The 24,159-nt window shown below is 36.3% G+C and overlaps 3 protein-coding genes across 3 annotated transcripts; 1 reads left to right on the top strand and 2 right to left on the bottom strand.

The window, feature by feature from the left end:
- Positions 1 to 8,036: 8,036 nt before the first annotated feature.
- LOC141648241 (auxin-responsive protein SAUR62-like) lies at positions 8,037 to 8,914 on the bottom strand. Its single transcript, XM_074456759.1, has one exon. The coding sequence runs from the start codon at positions 8,515 to 8,517 to the stop codon at positions 8,125 to 8,127; it is 393 nt and encodes a 130-aa protein (XP_074312860.1). The 5' UTR covers positions 8,518 to 8,914; the 3' UTR covers positions 8,037 to 8,124.
- On the top strand, positions 8,194 to 13,388 carry LOC141648242 (uncharacterized). Its single transcript, XM_074456760.1, has 9 exons — positions 8,194 to 8,281; positions 9,154 to 9,217; positions 10,095 to 10,193; positions 11,296 to 11,401; positions 11,775 to 11,873; positions 11,951 to 12,032; positions 12,664 to 12,762; positions 13,107 to 13,219; positions 13,302 to 13,388. Exons 5-8 carry the CDS (start codon positions 11,838 to 11,840, stop codon positions 13,190 to 13,192), a joined length of 303 nt encoding a protein of 100 aa, XP_074312861.1. The 5' UTR covers positions 8,194 to 8,281; positions 9,154 to 9,217; positions 10,095 to 10,193; positions 11,296 to 11,401; positions 11,775 to 11,837; the 3' UTR covers positions 13,193 to 13,219; positions 13,302 to 13,388.
- Positions 13,389 to 16,033: 2,645 nt separating this feature from the next.
- Positions 16,034 to 16,874, bottom strand: LOC141646373 (auxin-responsive protein SAUR66-like). Its single transcript, XM_074454285.1, has one exon. The coding sequence runs from the start codon at positions 16,788 to 16,790 to the stop codon at positions 16,389 to 16,391; it is 402 nt and encodes a 133-aa protein (XP_074310386.1). The 5' UTR covers positions 16,791 to 16,874; the 3' UTR covers positions 16,034 to 16,388.
- Between the last annotated feature and the right edge of the window lie 7,285 nt (positions 16,875 to 24,159).

Raw genomic sequence — 24,159 nt, 5'->3', positions numbered from 1 at the left:
TGAGGCCGAACCATGTGCAACTTCTTTTCCAAGGTTAGTGTTCAACTTCTGCACAGTTATGCTTTATGCTTGTGGTGTTTGATACCCTAACAAATTTGGTACACCAGTTCATGCTGTTGTCATGCAATTGATAAATTCAAGGAGTACCCACCTGAGTGTACTAGCTCCTGTGGTGTTTTGTTCTTGTCACGTCTTCGGGTAAGACGATAAGACATGACTAAATAATTGCATAACAGGGGTATCGGGTATGAATCTCAGAGCCGTACATACCTACGACATCACAAGGCTGACATTAACATACTGTAAGTGAGCACCATAAAAGAAACAGTTTGATAAGTAAGAAAGACCTATGCTGTAGTTGAGTTTTGTAGGTCCAATATAATGGATTAAATCATTAAATGGGTTTAATTAGCAGAATTCTGATTTTTCTGTTTCCCTCATATTGAAATACATTAGTAGCAGGCAGATTTCAGAATGTCAGATGATTCAGAGTCAATTCTGATGAAATTTGTATGTCATCCAAAAATGGGTCGTCTGTCGAATCATAACAATCAGTCTGATGTTCTTTTTATAAAAGCTCACATCTTGCATTTGATTAACAACATATATATCATCGAATGAACAAGACAATTGTTTCTGAGCTCAAAAAATAATTTCATTAATTCTGATCTCTAACGGGAAACTACATCTATCTGTACAAAGAGACTACAATGTTTTAGAAACTAGTAAATCAGCAAATGTTGATTACTTTGCTGTTTATTTTCAACTAATGATGAATATCTACAGCCGGACAAAGAAGCAATCAATGCGTTCTCCAAGTCCTTAGCCACATGCTTTTGGATCATAGAGATGATGTACTCCATGAGACTTGAATCAAAAGGCAAGGTGATTGGCCCGGAAGCAGCTATGCCGAATTCTTCCTCTGCCATTCTCAATAGTTCTCTGAAAATATCAGTGTTTAGATACGTCAAGGGAATCATGAACCGTCTTCCATCAGTGGTGTAAACTACAAAATGACCCTCATCGGTCACTGGTTTTGGCCAAGAAACCCGCTTCCTGCTGGCAACTGCCATTCGTTGCCACTTCTTTGCCATCTTGATGAGCTTCTTTGTACTTATCATTTTTGCAGGTTTTAAGAAAAAAGATGAGAAATCCTTGAATATGAGAAAGTGTTGCAAATAAGTGTAATGATGAAGTAATTGTGTTGTGTTTGATTGTGAAAAACTTTGGAGAAATGGTCAAGTTTTATAGTCTCAAACTGAAGACATACAAAAGCATGTGACAAATGGTTGGGAGCAAAAGCATGTGGAAATTTCAGGTGGGTTTGTTTGATCTGTAGTACTACCAATTATGTCGACCCAATATGTCTTCTTCTTGATTGATTATAATTTAATGTGACAAATGGTTTGGATAATCTGAAAGAGTTTATCTAACTAATGTCCCCACTGCATAGTTAGACCAAATGTAGCGATTAGTCCGAAGCTAAACACAACTATTTTCGGTACATGATCTATGTACTGAACCAACTTACTAGTGTCTGTGCTGTACATTTAGTATAGACATTATGTTTTGATTTTGAATGCTAATTATACAAGCAAATTGACTAACGAATTTTTTTGGTATCTTTTCAGTTTTCGTACATTAGACTCTCGTTACTGCGGGAGTCCTTGAGTCACTGAGGTAATGTTATTCTTGTATACTGTGATTTAATAGTGGGTTGATGCCATCCTGAGTGCGTTTTTCATTATGAGCCATTAGGAAAACAGTGTGTATATTTTCATCAATGGGTAAGGCCCTCGGATATCTTGCTTCCTTAGTCTCACCAGAAGCGGAAGCCTTTGAGAAACTAATGTTAAACTATCGTTGATTATCCGATTTTAGTTGATGTTTTGATTTAGATTGTCGACTCATACCCTAACAAAATTGTATTTTTCAAGTCATAAACAAAAATTGCATAAATTGCAGGGAAATAAACAAGGTTAGTGTTCAACTGTTCGTTAAGACCCCATCTGCACATGTTATGCTTTATTTCTGTGGTGTTTAATACCCTAACAAATTTGGTACATCAGTTCATGCTGTTGTTCCGAAATGATAATTCAGGAAGTACCCACCTGAGTGTACTATCTCCTTTAGTCTCGTACATGCACATGGTTTTGTTCCTGTAAGACGATAAGTCATGACTAAGTAATTGCATGACAGGGGTAGGTATGTATGACTGAGAATCACACATACCTACGAGGCTACGACATCATAACGCTAATTAACATACTATAGTTGAGTTTTGTAGGTGTACTGATGGTTTAAATGGGGTGTAATTAGCAGGATTCGGATTCTTATGTTTCCCCAAGATTGAAGTACAGTAATTGCAGGCAGATTAGTTTAGAATGTAAGATGATTCCGAGTCAAATCCGATGAAATTTTGATGTCATCCAAAAATAGCCTCTGTCTGTCGAATCGTAACAAGCTAGGTATGCACCATAAATCTGTCTGATGTACCTGTCATAAGCGGTCGCCTTTGAGGCACTATGTTCTTTTTATAAAAGTTCAAATCTTGCATTTGATTAACTACAGTCTACATATATAGCAAAGAGCGACAGTCTACAATTGTTTATGAAGTCAAAATTTTCATTAATTCTGATCTCTAAGGCGAAACTACATCTATTATGTACAAAAGAATTGAAGAAGAATACAATTTTTATAAACTAGTAAATGAGCAAATGTTGATTACTTTGCTGTTGATCTTCAACTAATGATGAGTATCTACAGCTGGACAAAGAAGCAATCAATGCATTTTCCAAGTCTTTAGCCGCATGCTTTTCGATCGTAGAGATGATGTACTCCATGAGACTTGAATCACAAGGCAAGGTAATTGGCCCGGAAGCTCCTATACCGAACTCTTCCTCTGCCATTCTTAATAATTCTCTGAAAATATCAGTCTTGAGATACGTCAAGGGAATCATGAACCGTCTTCTGTCAGTTGTGTAAACAACAAAATGACCTTCATCGGTCACTGGTCTCGACCAGGAACCCTCTTCCTGCTGGCAATCGCTATTCTTTGCCACTTCTTTGCCATCTTGATGAGTTTCTTTGTACTGATCATTTTTGCAGGTTTTAAGAAGAAAAAGTGAGAAATCTTTGAATATGAGAAAGTGTTGCAATTAGTGTAAAGATGAACTAGTTGTTCTTTGTTTGATTGTGAAAAACTTGGAGAAAATGGTCATGTTTTATAGCTTCAAAATGTAGACATAACACTTAAATGTAAACTAACACCTTGTTTTAATTGTTTGGGGGCAAAACCATGTGGAAATTTCAGGTGGGTATGTCTAATTTGTTTGATTACCAATTATGTAGACCCAAGATGTCATCTTGTTGATTGATTATGATTTAATAAGACTCTTGTTATCCACAAGATTTGTTAATGTACATTATACAGTACCAAAGTAAGGTACAGCTAATTATGTGACAAATGGTTTGGATAATCTGAAAGAGTTTATCTACCTAATGTCCCCACTGCATAGACATTAGGTTTTGATTTTGAATACTGATAGGTAATACCGTAATAATACAAGCAAAATGACTAACGAAATTGTTGGTATCTTTTCAGTTTTCATACATCAGACTCTTCTTACTTTGCAATTTGCGGGAATCTTGAGTCACTGAGGTAATGTTATTCTTGTATACTGTCATTTAGTAACGGGTTGATGGAATCCTTAGTGCGCTTTTCATGTTTAGTCGTTAGGAAAACAGTCTCTATATTTTCATCAATGGGTAAGGCCCTCGTATATCTTGCTTCTTTAGTCTCACCAGAGGCGGAATCCTTTGAGAAACTACAGAGAAATAAACAGGGTTAGTGTTCAACTGTTCATTAAGACCCATCTGCACATGTTATGATTTATGTTTGTGGGGTTTAATACCCTAACAAATTTGGTACATGAGTTAATGCTGTTTTCCTGAAATGATAATTCAGGAAGTACCCACCTGAGTCCTGAGTGCACTAGCTCCTTTGGTCTTATACATGCACATGGTTTTGTTCTTGTCACGTCTTCGGGTAAGACGATAAGACATGAGTAAATAATTGCATAACTGGTGTACCGGGTATGACTCTCAGAGTCGTATATACCTACGACATCACAAGGCGTAACATACTGTAAGTGAACACCACAAAAGAAACAGGTTGATAAGTAAGAAAGACCTATACTGTAGTTGGGTTTTGTAAGTCCAATATGATGAATTGAATGGGTTTAGTTAGCAGATTAATTCAGAATGTCAGATGATTCAGTCAATTCCGATAGAAATTATACGAGTCATCCGAAAATAGCCGCTGTCTGTTGAATCATAACAAGCTAGGTATGAAGTATAAATCAGTCCAATATACTTTTCATAAGTGGCCACCTTCGAGGCATTAAGTGCTTTTTATAAAAGTTCAAATCTTGCATTTGATTAACTACATATATAGCAAAAAGTGACCAACACAATTGTTTCTGAACTAAAAAATTTCATTAATTCTGATCTCTAAGGCGAAACTACATCTATTCTGTACAAAAGAATGAAGAAGAATACAATGTTTTATTAACTAGTAAATCAGCAAATGTTGATTACTTTGCTGTTGATCCTCAATTAATGATGCGTACCTACAGCTGGACAAAGAGGCAATCAATGCATTCTCCAAGTCCTTAGCCACATGCTTTTGGATCATGGAGATTACTTTGCTGTTGATTTTGTACTCCATGCAACCTGAATCACAAGGCAAGGTAATTGGCCCTGAACTACTTGTGCCGAATTCCTCCTCTGCCATCCTTAATAGTTCTCTGAAAATATCCGTGTTTAGATACGTCAAGGGAATCATGAACCGTCTTCCATCAGTTGTGTAAACAACAAAATGACCTTCATTAGCCACTGGTCTTGGCCAGGAAACTCGCTTCCTGCTGGCAATCGCTATTCTTTGCCACTTCTTTGCCATATTGATGAGTTTCTTTGTACTGATCATTTTTGCAGTTTTTAAGAAAAAAAATGAGAAATTTTTGAATATGAAAGAGTGCTGCAATAAGTGTAAAGATGAAGTAATTATGTTGTGTTTGATTGTGAAAAACTTGGGAGAAATGGTCAAGTTTTATAGCTTCAAATTGTAGACATAAGACTTAAGTGTAAACTAACAACCTGTTTTAATTGTTTGGAGACAAAGCATGTGGAAATTTCAGGTGGGTATGTTTGATTACCAATTATGTACAGTACCAAAGTAAGGTACAGCTAATAATGTGACAATTGGTTTGGATAATCTGAAAGAGTTTATCTAACTAATGTCCCCACTGCATAGTTAGACCAAATGTAGAGATTATTCTGAAGCTAAACAAGTAACAACACACATCTATTTTCGGTACATGATCGATGTACTGAGCCAACTAACTAATGTCTGTGATATACATTTAGTATGACATTATGTTTTGATTTTGAATACTAATTATACAAGCAAAATGGCTAACGAATTTGTTGGTTTCTTTTCAGTTTTCGTACATCAGACTCTCCTTACTGCGGGAGTCCTTGAGTCACTGAGGTAATGTTATTCTTGTATACTGTGATTTAATAGTGGGTTGATGCCATCCTGAGTGCGTTTTTCATTATGAGCCGTTAGGAAAACAGTGTGTATATTTTCATCAATGGGTAAGGCCCTCGGATATCTTGCTTCCTTAGTCTCACCAGAAGCGGAAGCCTTTGAGAAACTAATGTTAAACTTTCGTTGATTATCCGATTTTAGTTGATGTTTTGATTTAGATTGTCGACTGATACCCTAACAAAAATTGTATTTTCCAAGTCGTAAACAAAAATTGCAAAAATTATAGGGAAATAAACAAAGGTTAGTGTTCAACTGTTCGTTAAGACCCCATCTGCACATGTTATGCTTTATTTCTGTGGTGTTTAATACCCTAACAAATTTGGTACATCAGTTCTTGCTTTTGCCCCGAAATGATAATTCAGGAAGTACCCACCTGAGTGTACTATCTCCTTTAGTCTCGTACATGCACATGGTTTTGTTCCTGTAAGACGATAAGTCATGACTAAGTAATTGCATGACAGGGATAGGTATGTATGACTCTCAGAGTCACACATACCTACGAGGCTACGACATCATAACGCTAATTAACATACTATAGTTGAGTTTTGTAGGTGTAATGATGGATTAAATGGGGTGTAATTTAGCAGGATTTGATTCTTTTGTTTCCCCAAGATTGAAGTACATTAATAGCAGGCAGATTAGTTTAGAAGGTCAGATGATTCAGAGTCAAATCCGATGAAATTTTTATATGTCATCGGAAAATAGCCTGTCTGTCGAATCGTAACAAGCTAGGTATGCAGCATAAATCAGTCTGATGTACTTGTCATAAGTGGCCGTCTTTGAGGCACTATGTTCTTTTATAAAAGTTTAAATCTTGCATTTGATTAATTGCATATATAGCAAAGAACAACAAAAACAATTGTTTCTGAACTCAAAATTTCATTAATTCTGATCTCTAAGGCGAAACTACATCTATTCTGTACAAAAGAATTGAAGAATTAAGAATACAATGTCTTAGAAACCCTAGTAAATCAGCAAATGTTGATTACTTTGCTGTTGATCTTCAACTAATGACGAGTATCTACAGCCGGACAAAGAAGCAATCAACACATTCTCCAAGTCCTTAGCCGCATGCTTTTCGATCATGGAGATGATGTACTCCATCAGACTTGAATCACAAGGCAAGGTAATTGGCCCTGAAGCTCCTATACCGAACTCTTCCTCTGCCATTCTTAATAATTCTCTGAAAATATCAGTCTTTAGATACGTCAAGGGAATCATAAACCGCCTACCATCAGTTGCGTAAACTACAAAATGACCTTCATCGGTCATTGGTCTCGGCCAGGTAACCCGTTTCCTGCTGGCAATCGCTATTCTTTGCCACTTCTTTGCCATCTTAATGAGCTTCTTTGTACTAATCATTTTGAATTTAATTAAAAAAAAAAAGAGAAATCTTTGAGTATGAGAAAGTGTTGCAACTCAGATGTGTAAAGATAAGGTAATTGTGTTGTGTTGTGAATTGTGAATAAGTTGGGAGAAATGGTCTAGTTTTATAGCGTCAAACTTAAAGACATATCACTTAAATGCTAACACACACCTTGTTTGTTTGGGGACAAAGCATGTGGATTATGGATACTTCAGGTGGGTATGTTTGATTTGTTTGATTACCAATTATGTAAATCCAAGATGTCTTCTTGTTGATTGTTTGTAGTAACTTAGAGGACTCATGTTGTCCACTGAATTTGGTAATGTACAGTACCAAAGTAAGGTACAGCTAATAATGTTTTGGATAATTTGAATGAGTTTATCTGATAAGTTTGCTGTTACCTGTCAATTTTGTTACTAGTTTGATGCTAATCCACATAAATTGCTTACAGAGTGGGCATTGACAATCCTTGTGTTGGCTGCTTGGTTTTCGTGGCAGATCTTGGGCTAAAAAAAAGAGACAAGACTTGGACTCCTGATCGACCTAGGTTTGAAATATTACGTCCTCAACCAACTAATAATACTAGCAAATTGACATGATAGATGTACTGAACCAAGCGGGGCTAAGTGATACAGAGTAATGTCAAATGTACATGATAGATGTACTGAACCAACTAACTAATATCTATGTGATGTACAATTAGTATGTTTAGTTCATTTATACTAATAATACTAGCAAATTGACCAACTGTTGGCGATTTTCATACATGAGACCCTTACCTCATAATTTGCGGGAGTCCTTGAGAGTTGAGACACTCGGGCAATGTTTAGTTCATTTATACTGTGATTTAGTAGTGGGTTAAAGCCATCCTGGGTGCATTTTCATTAATAATTTCGTTCCGAAAGTCTTTCTACATTTTCATCAATGATTGATAACCGTTCTGTGTTATGTACAGTTAGTTTCTTGCAACAATGCAGGAATTTGCGGTAGCCCTTGACGCTGGGGTAATTTTACTGTCGTTATTTAGTGAAGAAAAGGATGAATCAAAGATACATTGACTTTCATCAACTGTTAAACCATAAAAATTTCATTAGCTACAATCTGCAATTAATCTATACTACTATGTACATTTGACAAACAAAGCTCTCTAAAAGCTACTGATGAGAAACTGTTGGTTTGTCCCTAGATGTTCATATGATCTACAACTGCCCAAGGACGAAATCAATGCTCTCTCTACATCCTCCGCTACATGTCTTTGAATCATGGAAATAGCGTACTCCATGAAACTTGAATCACAGGGCAAGGTAATCGGCCCTGAACTCGTCATTCCATACTCTTCCTCAGCCAATCTCAAGAGCTCCCTTACAATCTCGCTGTTCAAATACGTCAATGGAATCATAAACCGTCTTCCATCCATTGTGTAGACGACAAAGTAACCCTCTTTGACTGTTGGACTTGACCAGGAAATCCTCTTCCTGCTAGCAATTGCTAATCTTTGCCATTTTTTCGCCATCTTGATAAGCTTCTTTGTACTAATCATTTTGCGGGTTTTAAGAATGTGAGAAGTGTTTTTTTAATTTCTTGAAGCGTGTTTAGTTTTTCGATGGTTAAGACTTGAGGAGGATCAAGTTTTATAGCTCATAGCTGAAGACATGTCACTTAAATGTACCTAACTTGTTCTTGTACTCAAGTAGCATACCCATGTGGATGTTCACTTCATCATTTAGAGTAGTTCACTTGTTATTTTCTAATAACTGGCAATGTTTCCTTGTCTGAACTTCATTCTTCAATTTCTACCTAATCATAGACGAGACAATAGAGCAGCATGGGGCAGTCGAAATAGTCGATATTAGGCCTGACAAAACTTATTCGACAAATAACAGTAAAATGTTGACATATATTTAAGCTTATTTTAAGTTCAGGTAAAAAACATAAACATTGTATGTTCAGCAGGAAAATTCTTGATATGTAAACCTTGGTTTGCTCCACAATATGATTGACAGCATCATATCTTGCAGTAATTTTCATTTTCTTGTAGTATTTCCTATATATACCGAATTCTTCTTCGGCCATTTTGAAAAGTTCTCAGAAAATGTCTGTTCTTAAATATGTTATGTGAATCATTAGCCATTGGCCTTGACCAGGAAATCCTTTTTTCTGCTGATCATTTTTGCAGGTCTGAAGAAAAAAAAGGCGATAATTTGTCTTAGATGTCGGAAGATGGAAGAGTAATTACTAAGGTTAATATTCATTGAGGCCCCCTCTGCACATGTTGTGCTTTATGTTTATGATGCATAATAGATATGATTGACCTCACAAAGATTTGATCGAGACAAATACGCCAACGAATTGGGTACACAAGTGTGCATCAGTTCATGCAGTTGTCCTGCAACTGATAAATTCAGGGAGTACCCCTCTAAGGCTCTACCCACCTGGGTGCACTAACTCCTCTGGTGTTACATGCACATGGGGTTTGCTCTAGCCATGTTTTTCGCCAAGTCGATAAGACCTACATACTGTAAATGTAAATGAGCACCACAAGAAAAATAGTCTGATAAATAAGAAAGACCTATAAACTGTAACTGAGTTTTGTATGCTAAATAGGGGATCAGTAAGAAAGACCTATTTACTCATTTGATTTCCAAATGGTAGTAGCATGGTCTGTGAGTTCTTTTTCTGACTTTTGGATGATCAGGTTAACATATCAAATGACTAACAAATTGTCGATGCAATTTTTATTATGAGTCATTCGTACATAGCTGGTCTGTTAATCATTACAATATTGCAGAAAAAACACAGTCCTGTTTACACTGTCATAAGCGGACGGACGCCTTGGATGCATTTGTTGTTTTTGGTATCACATTTCATTTTTTTTAAGCTAATATTCTTTTTCTTTTATAAAAGATCAAATTTTGCATTTGATTAACTTCCTAGATAGTAAGGAGCTAACAAGAGAATTGTTTTTTAACTCACAAAAATTTCATTAATTCTGATCTCTAAACCTACATCTGTTCTATACAAAAGAATTGAAGAAGAATACAATGTTTTAGAAACTAGTAAATGAGAAAATGTTGATTACTTTGCTGTTGATGTTCAACTAATGATGAGTATCTACAGCTAGCTAAAGACGCAATCAATGCGTTCTCCAAGTCCTTAGCCACATGCTTTTGGATCATAGAGATGATGTACTCCATCAAACTTGAATCACAAGGCAAGGTAATTGGTCCTGAAGCATCTATGCCGAATTCTTGCTCCGCCATTCTTAATAGTTCTCTGAAGATATCAGTCTTTAGATATGCCAACGGAATCATGAACCGTCTTCCATCAGTTGTGTAAACAACAAAATGACCCTCATCGGTCACTGGTTTCGGCCAGGAAACTCTCTTCCTGCTCGCAACTGCCATTCTCTGCCATTTCTTTGCCATCCTGATGAGTTTCTTTGTACTTATCATTTTTGAAGGTTTTAAGAATTAAATGAGAAATCCTTGACAATGAGAAAATGTTGAAACTTGTGAAGATGAAGTTGTGTTGTGTTTGATTGTGAATAAATTGGAGAAATGGTCAAGTTTTATAGCCTCAAATTCAAGACAGATCACTTAAATGTAAACCAACAACTTGTTTTCAATGTTTGGGGGCAAAACCATGTGGAAATTTCAGGTGGGTTTGTCTAATTTGACCCAAGATGTCTTCTTGGAATTTTCCTCCAACTGGTAATGTTTTCCTTCTTGTCTGAACTAATTATAACTCAAAAAATACAGCAACACAGTACAATCGGTACTAGACGGCAAAATAGGATTAGTATGCTATTGATGTAAAGCTCAAAGTTAAAGACAAAGTCTCACTTAAATGCTAAGGCCCCTTCTGCACATGTTATGCTTTATGCTTATGGTGTTTATGTGGATATGATTGACCTCACCAAAGTTTGATCGGGACAAGCACGCTAAGGTCGTCAACAAATTTGGTACACAAGGGTACATCAGTGCATTCAATTGTCCTGCAACCAATAAATTCAGGGAGTACTCATATGCACATGGTTTTGCTCTAGCCTTGTCTTCGATTAAGATGAGCACCAAAAAATATACAGTTTGATGAGTAAGAAAGACCGATACTTTAACTGGCTTTCGCAGGTTAAATAGTCGATTAATGGGAGTGTAATTAGCAAGATTCTGATTTTTCTGTTTCCTTCATATTGGAAGAAATACAGTCTGTGATTTCTTGTGATGACTTTTTCGAAGATCAAAGTTAACATATTAGACGATTCATAGTCAATTCTGGATTTAATAGTTATGAATCAACTGAAAATGCTCTATATTTGCAGAATCATTAAATGGGTATATATCACTGTATGCCAGTGTAAACCAGGTCCCATTACCCTGTCAAAACCAATTGGCGATAGAGGGAGTAGCCCCTTGCCTTATAAAGTGGTAATTCTTCTCTTTTATCAATGTGGGACAACCCTCACATGTGGAACTTTGGGTTTCTTCAAGCAGCGTCTGAAAATTTCTTTCTGAATGCATCATTTCATTTTTTTGAGTTATAGCTAATAACTCATGTTTTATAAAAGTTATTGCATTTGATAACTTCGAAGATAAAACGAATAGTACTCCATAGTGTGCAGACAAAACAATTGTTTCTGATGAACTCACTAGAAATTTCATTAATCATGACCTCTAAGGCAAAACTACATCTGTTATATGTACAAAAGATTCAAAGAACAATACTATGTTTTAGAAACTAGAAATTAGCAAATGTTGATTACTTTGCTGTTGATGTTCAACTAATGATGAGTATCTACAGTTGGACAAAGAAGCAATCAACGCATTCTCCAAGTCCTTAGCGACATGCTTTTGGATCATAGAGATGATGTACTCCATGATACTTGAATCACAAGGCAAGGTAATTGGCCCTGAAGCTCCAATGCCGAATTCTTCCTCCGCCATTCTTAATAGTTCTCTGAAAATATCAGTCTTTAGGTATGTCAAGGGAATCATGAACCGCCTTCCATCAGTTGTGTAAACAACAAAATGACCCTCATCGGTCACTGGTTTCGGCCAGGTAACTTTCTTTCTGCTTGCAACTGCCATTGTTTGCCATTTCTTTGCCATCTTGATGAGTTTCTTTGTACTTATCATTTTTGCCGATTTTAAGAGAAATATGAGAAGTTGTAATTGTAATTAAGGAGTGAAAAGATGTAGTTGTGTTGTGTTTGATTGTGATAAACTTGGAGAAATGCTTCAAGTTTTATAGCTTCAGAATGGTGACATATCTCTTAAATGCTAACTAATACCTTGTTTTCATTGTTTGGGGGCAAACCATGTGATAATTTCAGGTGGGTATGTCTAATTTGGCTTTCATTTATCAATCAATTTGTAATAATACAAATTAAGTAGACCCTGCAGGATGTCTTCTTGTTGATTGATTATAATCCGCTTGTTATCCACTGGATAATTCATCTAACATCTTAGCTGTTACCAGTCACTTTTGTTCCTGTAACCTAATCCAAATACTGTAGAGACTATGTTTGTTAAGCTAAACGACACAGAATCGATTTTCTGTACATGGATAACTTACTGAACCAACTCGATAATGTTTACCTTTCTTTTGAAGGGTTCCAAAGATTCCAACATCTTTATATTCTACATATCTCATATTTAGACTTCCAGATTAAATTTTCAATACTTGGCAGGAAACATGGAATGTCTGTCTGATGCGGTTCCTGGAGATTCCTTGAGCTCTTTTCATTATGAGGAGTTCAGATACATTCTCTCAATGCTTTTAACTAAGGGTAAGGTTGCGTGTTTCCAACATCTTACCCAACAAAGGCCAAAGCCTTTAAGGCAATAAGGCTAGCTCATGTTTGTTATTTACTGTTTTCTGTTATGATTTTGATGTAATATGTGGTGTAGTTCATACTCGAGTCTTAGTCACATTAAATAAACTTTGCGAAAAGTTTTGGAAGTGAGTTTGTCATAAGAGTACAAAAACTTCATATAGCTTTAATCTCCATAGAAATGTCATTAGCTCTTAAATAAACATGTGCTACAATTTACAGTACTAAAAAACCTCTGTAGAAATGACAAAAAAATGATTCTAAAAACTACTGATAAGCAACTGTTGGTTTGTTCGTAGATGTTCATATGATCGACAAGCGACTAAGGATGAGACCAAGGCGTTCTCGACTTCCTCTGATACATGTCTTTGAATCATTGACATAGCATACTCCATGAAACTTGAATCACAAGGTAAGGTAATCGGTCCTGAGCTAGTCATCCCAAACTCTTCCTCGGCCAATCTTAAGAGCTCCCTTACTATCTCGTTGTTCAGATACGTCAATGGAATCATAAACCGTCTTCCATCCATTGTGTAGATGACAAAGTAACCCTCTTTGGCAAGAGGTCTTGACCAGGTGATCCTCTTCCTGCTAGCAATTGCTAGTCTTTGCCATTTTTTCGCCATCTTAATAAGTTTCTTTGTGCTAATCATTTTGAAGGTTTTAAGAAAGCAAAGAATTTGTTTTTTTTTTTTTTTCCTTAGTGAAGAAATTACTTGAAAGAGTATTTGAAGTTGGATGCTTGAGACTTGAGAATGGTAAAGTTTTATAGCTTCATGCTAAGGACATGTCACTTCAATGTGGCCAGGGTAGTTCCTGTAGTCTGGAGGCAACCCATGTGAGTATTTTTGGTGGGGATATCAAATATAATTTTCGACAACCGAATCACTTTGGATGATCTGAAAACATGTAGGCCAGTGATGTATCTTGCTTATTATTGATCAAATGCTTTGGCCTGTCATTTTGCATGACTGATCATCATGTCATAATTTCAATTGAGTATACGTCTCGCCAGCAGCGCTGTCCTTTTGTCAAGTGCATGACAACTTGAACATTTTAAAGCTGACTATACAAAATTTGAAAGGTTGCTTTTTGAGTTTGGAAAATGATAATTACTAATCAAATTATTTTGCACTTCCTGTATGATTGAAGTTCCAGTCAATCAATGCAATTCTCGACAAAATTGTTACTGTGGGCTTCCAAGAATAGTTTAGTTGTGTTTCAACCATGAGGTTAAGGCTGCACGCATCAAACTCTATTTTCCTACAATAAGCGAAAGGGGTTTTGTGAGGATTGGTGTCCAATGTACTGACTGTACTACTGTACTAGTATCCGAACAAGCTATAACACTAAATCTATTACAGCACCAGAGGACTTATGGTATGTTACATTGAAATTCCAACATAGTGATGTTCTGTGATACTTTTTATGACTGTTTTGGAAGAATAAACATGCAGATAATTAATAGACAGAAAGTGAGAAGAACTTGCTGGTGGTGATTTCCATATGTAGAGAATAATCAGAAAAAGTTTTATACTCTGTTGATGCTTTTCAAATTAGGTTCAAACAATATTGCATAAATTCTCGGAACAAATTACATTACGAGTCAGTCAAAAATAATTACATGGCTCCAGCCCCCTTACCCTGTCATAAGAAGGATCTTTGAGGTACTGTTGTTGTATTGTGTATTATCCTACAAGAGTAAAAGACTATACCTGTAATTTCTGCATTTTAATTACTTGTCTAATTAATAAAAAGTTAAAAACAAGGACATGATGCTCAAACTTAAATCTCATTAATTCTGATTTCTAGGTAAGACTACATCTGTTCTGTACAAAATAATGAAAAATAATTTCCTAGAAACTAGAGATAAACAAATGTTGGTTTGTTTGCTCTTGATGTCCAACTACTGAGAATCTACAGTTGGCTAAACATGCAATCAAAGCGATTTCCATGTCCATAGCCACATGATTTTGGATCATAGAGATGATGTACTCCATGAAACTCGAATCACAAGGCAAGGTGATTGGTGCGGAAGCATCTAAGCCGAATTCATCCTCTGCCATTCTTAATAATTCTCTGAAAATATTCGTATTTAGATATGTCAAGGGAATCATGAACCGTCTTCCATCTGTAGTGTAAACAACAAAATGACCTTCATTGGTCACTGATCTCGACCAGGAAATCTTCTTCCTGCTGGCAATCGCTATTCTTTGCCACTTTTTTGCCATCTTGATGAGTTTCTTTGTACTGATCATTTTTGCAGGTTTTTAGAAGAAAAAAAATGAGAGTATTGTAATTAAGAAGTGTGAAGATGAACTAGTTGTTGTGTTTAATTATGAATACTTGGAGAAATGGTGAAGTTTTATAGCTTCAAGCTGAAGGCAGATCAGTTTAATGCTAACTAACACCCTGTTTTCAAAGTTTGGTGGCAAAACCATGTTGGATTTTCAGGTGGGTTTGTCTAATTTAGATGTATTATTATGTAGACCTAAGATGTCTTCTTGCTGATTTATTGTTCTTATACTGTATGAAAGTAATGTACAACTAATTCGCCTTTGTTCGTTTTGGATAATATGAAAGAGTTCATCCAACATCTCAGCTGTTACCTATCACTTCTGTTCCTGTAAGCTAATCTAAATAATGAAGATACTATGTCTGTACTGTTAAGCTAAACGACACAGAACCGATTTTCTGTACATGGAAAATGTACTGAATGAGGCCTAACTATAGTGACAGAAAACACAAAGCAGCTATCTAGACTGACTGTTCTTTTAATATATTGAACTAGTAGTTGGCTAATGCTAGCTATTTCTCAAACAGTTTTCTTGAAAGCAGTCTCTCGACCGTTTTTCCTACTCCTGGCACCAACAAGGACCGGTCTTTATAACCACCCGTCAAGCGAAGTTTTATTACATAAATCATATTCCTTCCGTCTCAATCATTTGTTTACCTCTAACCCCTGTCAAATACTGGGATTTAGGATTGGTGTCCAATGTACTGAGACTACTGACTGTACTAGTATCCGAACAAACTAACACTGAACGGAACTGTCAAATACAGTACTCCGTATTATATTAAAACTTTTACAGCACTCAAGGAGTCTTATGGTATGTTCAAAAAATGTATGGTATTTTATGCTGGTGGTGTCTTACACATCCAGTGATTTCCATATGCAAGAGATAATAAAAAAAAGTCTTATTTTCTATTGACGATTTTCCAATTTTAACACAATATTGCATCAATTCTCGAAAGATTATACAGTGTGAGTCGTTTAAAAATAAGTTCGCTTTGTTGAATAGTCACATGAATATGGCTATGTAAATCAAGCTTGCTTACTTTGTCATAAGAGGGATCCTTTGAGGCACTGGTCGCGCTGTATTATATGATTTCCTAGAAGAGTAGAAGTTCAAATTTCTGCATTTGAACAGCTTGTCTAAATAATAAAAAAAAACCTAAAATCAAGAACATGCTGCTACCAAAGAAACTGTTGTTCAACTCTCAATAAACTTAATCTCATTAATTCTGATTTCTAGGGTAAACTACATCAGCTCTGTACAAAATAATGAAAAATTAATGTCCTAGAAACTAGAGATAAGCAAATGTTGGTTTGTTTGCTCTTCATGTCCAACTACTGAGTATCTACAGCTGGACAATGATGCAATCAATGCGTTCTCCAAGTCCTTAGCCACATGATTCCGGATCATAGAAATGATGTACTCCATCAAACTTGAATCGCAAGGCAAGGTGATTGGTGCAGAAGCATCTAAGCCGAATTCTTCCTCTGCCATTCTTAATAGTTCTCTAAAAATATCCGTCTGTAGATATGCCAGCGGAATCATGAAGCGTTTTCCATCAGTAGTGTAAACAACAAAGTGACCTTCAGAGGTCACTGGTCTCGACCAGGAAACCCGCTTCCTGCTGGCAATCGCTATTCTTTGCCACTTCTTTGCCATCTTTATGAGTTTTTTTGTACTGATCATTTTTTGCTGGTTTTAAGAAATAAATGAGAAAGTATTGTAATTAAGAAATGTAAAGATGAACTAGTTGTTGAGTTTGATTATGAAAACTTGGAGAAATGGTGATGTTTTATAGCTATAAACTGAAGACAGATGACTTTAATGCTAACTAACACCTTGTTTTCATTGTTTGGGGACAAACCATGTAATAATTTCAGGTGGGTATGTCTAATTATCCAGGAGATATTGTGAAAGTAATGTTCATCTAACATCTTAGCTGTTGCCTGTCAATTCTCTTCCTGTACACTAATCCAATTAATGTAGAGGCCATTTCTGTTAAGCTAAACGACACAATCAGTCTTACTGAACCAACTTGACTTCAAATTAATTGTTAAGTAGACACGGCAGGAAACACGAAACGTCTGTCTGTCTGTCCTTATTTTGTGAATGCAGTTGGTGTTGCAAGACCTCGAGTTGTTTGATTTGATTATCAGGCGATAAGTCCAGAGCCTGTGCATAAGAGCGACATAATATATGGTGCTGTTCGTTCCTTAGTCTTAGTCTCAGTAAATTAATTTCTTCAAAGGCTTTGCAATTGAGTTTATCACAAGAACATAATAACTTCATATAATTTTAATCTCCATATAAATGTCATTAGCTATCAAATAAATTTGTGTTAGAATTTACAATACTAAACTACTCTGTACAAATGGCAGAAATATACTCTTAACTACTGATGAGCAACTGTTGGTTTGTTTGTAGATGTTCATATGATCGACAACCGACTAAGGATGAGACCAAGGCTTTCTCTACATCCTCTGATACATGTCTTTGAACCATGGAAATAGCGTACTCCATGAAACTTGAATCACAAGGCAATGTAATCGGCCCTGAACTCGTCATCCCAAACTCTTCCTCAGCCAATCTCAACAGCTCCCTTACAATCTCGCTGTTCAAATACGTCAATGGAATCATAAACCGTCTTCCATCCGTTGTGTAGATGACAAAGTAACCCTCTTTGGCAACAGGTCTTGACCAGGAAATCCTCTTCCGGCTAGCAATTGCTAGTCTTTGCCATTTTTTCGCCATCTTAATAAGTTTCTTTGTGCTGATCATTTTGTGGTTTTAAGGGTTTTTAAGAATGTAGAGAATTTTTTATTTTGCTTCTGTGAAGAAATTACTTGAAAGAGTATTTGAAGTTGGATGTTTGAGACTTGAGAATGGTCATGTTTTATAGCTTCATGCTAAGGACATGTCACTTCAATGTGGCATGGTAGTTCCTGTAGTTAGGAGGCAAACCATGTGAGTATTATAGGTGGGGATATCAGATATAATTTTCGACAACCGAATCACTTTTGGATGATCTGAAAACATGTAGGCCAGGTATAGTTCTCGGTTATTATTGATCAAATGCTTTGGTCTGTAATTTTGCTTGACTGATAATGCCATAATTCAATTGAGTATACGTCTCGCCAGCAGCGCTGTCCTTTTGTCCGAACTCTGAAGTCAAGTGCATGACAACTTGAACATTTTAAAGCTGACTACACAAAATTTGAAAGGTTGTTTTTTTAGTTTGGAAAATGATACTGTAATCACTAATCAAATTATTTTGCACTTCCTGTATGATTGAAGTTCCAGTCAGTCAATGCAATTTACGACAATTTTATAACTGTGGGCTTCAGCATTACCCTTCCTGCCACAAGGGTAATGCTGAAGACAGAAAACTCTTAGTATCCCAGTATAAGCGGAAGGTTTTGTAAGGATTAGTGTCCTATGTATTGACTGTACTAGTATCCGAACAAACTAACACTAAATCTTTTACAGCACCAGAGGACTTATGGTATGTTCCATTGAAATTCCACATAGTGATGCTCTGTGTTACTTTTTATCACTGTTTTGGAAGTATAAACATGTCAGATTATTCATAGATACAAAGTGAGAACTTGCTGGTGTTGATTTCCATATGTATAGAATAATCAGAAAAAGTTTTATGCTCTGTTGATGCTTTTCAAATTATGTTCCAAACAATATTGCATCAATTCTCGGAACAAATTAAATTACGAGTCAGTCAAAAATAATCACATGGCTCCAGCCCCCTTACCCTGTCATAAGAAGGATCTTTGAGGTACTGTTGTTGTATTGTGTATTATCCTACAAGAGTAAAAGACTATACCTGTAATTTCTGCATTTTAATTAATCAAAAGTGATGCTACCAAGAAAACTGCTGTTCAAACTTAAATCTCATTAATTCTGATTTCTAGGTAAGACTACATCTGTTCTGTACAAAATAATGAAAAATTAATGTCTTAGAAACTAGTGATAAGCAAATGTTGGTTTGTTTGCTCTTGATGTCCAACTACTGAGAATCTACAGTTGGCTAAACATGCAATCAAAGCGATTTCCATGTCCTTAGCCACATGATTTTGGATCATAGACATGATGTACTCCATGAAACTTGATGCACAGGGCAAGGTGATTGGTGCAGAAGCATCTAAGCCGAATTCTTCCTCTGCCATCCTTAATAGTTCTCTAAAAATATCTGTGTTTAGGTACGTCAAGGGAATCATGAACCGTCTGCCATCAGTTGTGTACACAACAAAGTGGCCTTCATCAGTCACTGGTCTTGACCAGGAAACCCTCTTCCTGCTGGCAATCGCTATTCTTTGCCACTTCTTTGCCATCTTGATGAGTTTCTTTGTACTTATCATTTTTTGGTGGTTTTAAGAAATAAATGAGAGAGTATTGTAATTAAGAAATGTAAAGATGAAGTAGTTGTGTTTGATTATGAAAAACTTGGAGAAATGGTCAAGTTTTATAGGTTCAAACTGAAGACAGGTGGGTTTGTCTAATTTTAGATTTACAAGTTGTTATGTAGACCTAAGATGTGTTGTTGCTGATTAATTATAAGCACCTGCTTGCATTGTTTATCCATTAGATTTGTTCTTATACTGTATGAAAGTAATGTACAACTAATTCGCCTTTGTTCGTTTTGGATAATATGAAAGAGTTCATCCAACATCTCAGCTGTTACCTGTCACTTTTGTTCCTGTTAGCTAATCCATATAATGAAGAGACTGTGTCTGTTAGCTAAACGGCACAGAACCGATTTTCTGTATATGGACAACTTACTGAATGAGGCCAGTTAGACTATGTTTACCCTTGTTTATTTTAATACAGTGACAGAAAACATGAAGAAGCTATCTAGACTGACTATCCTGAAACTAGGTTGCCTGATGCGATTTCTGAAGCAGTCTCTCGATAATTTCAACATAGGGTAAGGTTGCGTATGTCCTGCTATTGTCACCATCAAAGTCCATCGTCTTTACAGCAATGACGCTATTATTGTTGTTTGTTCAGTTCAAAATCTTATGTCGTGAGAAAAATTATCAACTGATGGACTTTGTACAATAATTCCTCCCTGAAGATTATTTGAACAAGTAATATATGGTGTGCTTCATAATTAGAATTCTAAGTATAGCTTCAAATTAAACATCTTTTTTTGTTCTACCATGTTGCTATTGTTAAAATTGAACTTTCTCGAAAGGCGTTGAACACAGACCTTAGACAATGAAGGAAAGAAAGAATCAAAGAGATAATTGCTAGTTTTCTGTAAGAGTATAACAATTTCAGTTAAATTTCATTAGATCCCAAGTAAACTTGTTCTACATTCTAAAATGCTAAAAAATCTGTACAAATGACTAAGCTTTTGCTCTAAAAACTAGTGATGAGCAACTGTTGGTTTATCCCTTGATGTTGATATGATCTACAGGTGACTAAGGATGAAACAAATGCTCTCTCCACATCGTCTGAAGCATGTCTTTGAATCATAGAGATAGCGTACTCCATGAAACTTGAATCACAGGGGAATGTAATCGGCCCTGAACTAGTCATCCCAAACTCTTCTTCAGCCAATCTCAAGAGCTCCCTTACAATCTCGTTGTTCAAATACGTTAATGGAATCATAAACCTTCTTCCTTCCGTTGTGTAGACGACAAAGTAACCCTCTTTTGCAATAGGTCTTGACCAGGAAATCCTCTTCCTGCTAGCAATAGCTAGTCTTTGCCATTTTTTCGCCATCTTAATAAGCTTCTTTGTACTAATCATTTTTTGGTTTCCAAGGGTTGATGAATGTATAGTATGACTTTTTTTTGTTCTTGGATAAGAAATTACTTGAAGAGTGTTTGGATTTGGATGCTTGAAACTTGAGGATGATCAAGTTTTATAGCTAGCTTCATGCAGAGGACAAGTCACTTCAATGTTGCCTGTTTTTTCCTGAAGTTTAGAGGCAAAACCATGTGAGTAGTACAGATGGGGCTATCAGATATAAATTTCGACAACCGTATCATTTTGGACGATCTCAAAACATCTATGTAGCCCAAAGATGTTTACCTGATTATAATTATTGTTATTGATCAAATGCTTTGGCTTGTCACTTTGCTTGACTGATCATGCCATAATTTCAATTATTGAGTAATGTTTATGTGACGTCTCGCCAGCAACGCTGTCCTTTTGTCTGAACTCTGAAATGCATGACAGCTTGAACATCAAGAGCTGACTGATACAGAAAATGACATGTTATTATTTGGGTTTGGAAAATGATTGGAGTTAAAACAAAATTACTTATTAACTTATTTCACATTTCATGAAGTAACAGTCTGTAAATTTCAATTTCCGATAAAAATATAACTGGATATCGGAGAATAGTCTATTTGCGTTTCCACCAAAATGTAAGGCTGCATTACTGCATACATTCGATTCTAGTATCCCGCTATATTTCAGCATTTTGTACAAAATTAGTAAAGTCTGCAGTTCCCTGATAGCCCTGGTAAAAAATTGGGCTATATTTCAGCATTTTGTAAAATGCACCATCATAGTAAATCTCTTAATGCACACAAAACTTCTGGTACGTTCAGTAAAGTAACACAATATTGCAACAATTCTGGACACAATTTGCATTACGAGTCATCCAGAAATGGCCTCTCTTTGTTGAATAATTACATGGATATGGCTACATTCCGTAAATCCAACTCCCTTACCGCGTTCTAAGCAGGCTCTTTTGAGGCACTTGTTACTGTACTGCATTAATTTTTTTGATGGATTTTGTAATACTTACTAATCCATTATTTTGTTTAAAAGTAAAATGTCAAAATCTTTGCATTTGATCAACTTGTGACATGTTGCTAGCAAGAAAGATGGTCTGTGATTTATTTCTTGTTGCGTAAATCAGGTCGCATTACCCTGTCAAAAGCGGGTGCCTTTGTGACATTTCTTTTTGAATGCATGATATGCATCAGTTCATTTTTTGATCCATTTTATTGAAGCAAATAATTCATGTTTTTTTTTTTTAATTTTCTTGCATTTGATAGATTTGCTAGATAGACGAATAATACTCCGTAAAGAGCTACCAAAACAATTGTTTGCGATGAACTCACTAGAAATTTCATTAATTCTCGTCTCTCAGGGCAAAAACTACATCTGTTCTGTACAAAAGATTCAAAGAAAAATACTGTACTATGCTTTAGAAACTAGAAATTAGCAAATGTTGATTATTTTGCTGTTGATGTTCAACTAATGACGAGTATCTACAGCCGGACAAAGAAGCAATCAATGCATTCTCCAAGTCCTTCGCGACATGCTTTTGGATCATAGAGATGATGTACTCCATCAAACTTGAATCACAAGGTAAGGTAATTGGCCCCGAAGCAGCTATGCCGAATTCTTCCTCTGCCATTCTTAACAGTTCTCTGAAAATATCAGTCTTTAGATACGCCAAGGGAATCATGAACCGTCTACCATTAGTTGTGTAAACAACAAAATGACCTTCATCTGTCACTGGTCTTGGCCAGGAAACCCTCTTCCGGCTAGCAATGGCTATTCTTTGCCACTTTCTTGCCATTTTGATGAGCTTCTTTGTACTTATCATTTTTGTCGAATTTTATTTTGAGTTAAAGAAAGAAACTTTCGAAGAGTAGAATGTATGGAAAATTGTTGAGATTAAGTGAGTTATGAAACTTGAATGAAATGGGCAACTGGCTATAGGCTTTATAGCTCGAACCTGAAAACATGTAACATTAATGTAACAACCTTGTTGTCCTACTTCGGAAGCAGACCCATGTGGATGTTCATTTCATCATTTAGAGTAATTCACTGGCAATGCTTCCTTGCTGTCTGCACTGCAATTACGACACGCTACCTAATAATAACTGTGACAATTTAGCAGCCCGGGACATTTGATAATAAACCTGACCAAACTGATGGGACCTAACTAACCAGACCTGAGACTGGATCCTTATCCAACCTTACAGATTGAGCGGCGCTGAAGGAACTTGAAGATAGGGTTGATATAATATAGTGACATCTTTCGCCTCTACATGGGTCCGAAGTTTGATGACTACTTCCTTTCAAATGTTCAATTTAGGCAACCAGAAACCAGACATTTCCACCAGCTTTGTCTACTTCTTTTGGACCTACATTCACATGGTTTTGCACCAAAGAGTTACAATCTTACAACATACATTTAAGTCTCATGTCTTTTGGTGAAATGCTATAAAACCTTAGTCCCCTACTCAGACTTTCATCAAACTTAAAACAACTTTTCTTATAAACATCTTATTACAGTCTTACATTTAGTAGTTCGAAACTCAAGTCGTAAAAACACTCAAAATATGATTAGTACAAAGAAGCTCATAAAAATGGCAAGGAAGTGGCAAAAGCTAGCAGCTGCCAGCAGAAGAAGAATTTCCTGGCCAAGAACAAATCTCGCTGAAAAGGGCCACTTCTTCATTTACACTGAACAATTGTGCAGAAAACTTCAACTTATGTCATTAGATGGCACATTTAGTCATTCTTGCAAGGACAAGGCAGGTCTGGCGAGTGTACAATTGTCTTAATTTACATTCTACATTTGAATCAAACCGATCAGAAAAGAATCCTCACCAATAGAGATGGAAGTGGGCCGTGCCGGGCAACGCCTCGTGTCTGGAGGAGAAATTGGCACGGCCAAGGCCCACGAAAGTGGGCTTCGTGTAGTGCCAGTGAAATGAAATGGCGGCCGAGGCACGACTCATAGTGTGCCGTGTTTGAGTGTGCCCAAGTAATTTCTCCACTCCAACTTTGTTTCTTTGCATTTATGGCGTGCCTGGGTTAGGCATGAACTTCTTTCTAAAACTTGGGTCCAGACACACGACCTATGAAGTGCCGTGCTAATCATGGGCAAAATGAAGTGCCGGTCCAACAGCCCGCGTGCTCACTTCCATCTCTACCGACCCCCAAATTGGTTGCAATTGATCCCATTTGACTTTTCTATGAAAATCAAGTCCCTCTCACTAACTCGGAATCAAGTATCAACAACTCATGAATGTCTTCTATCAAATCAAAGAGGTATGAACAACAA

The sequence above is a fragment of the Silene latifolia genome, chromosome 3 (genome assembly GCF_048544455.1).
Source record: "Silene latifolia isolate original U9 population chromosome 3, ASM4854445v1, whole genome shotgun sequence".
NCBI lineage: Eukaryota > Viridiplantae > Streptophyta > Magnoliopsida > Caryophyllales > Caryophyllaceae > Silene > Silene latifolia.
Note: the sequence above shows the minus strand (reverse complement) of the source record. Positions and strands in the feature narration are given on the sequence as shown.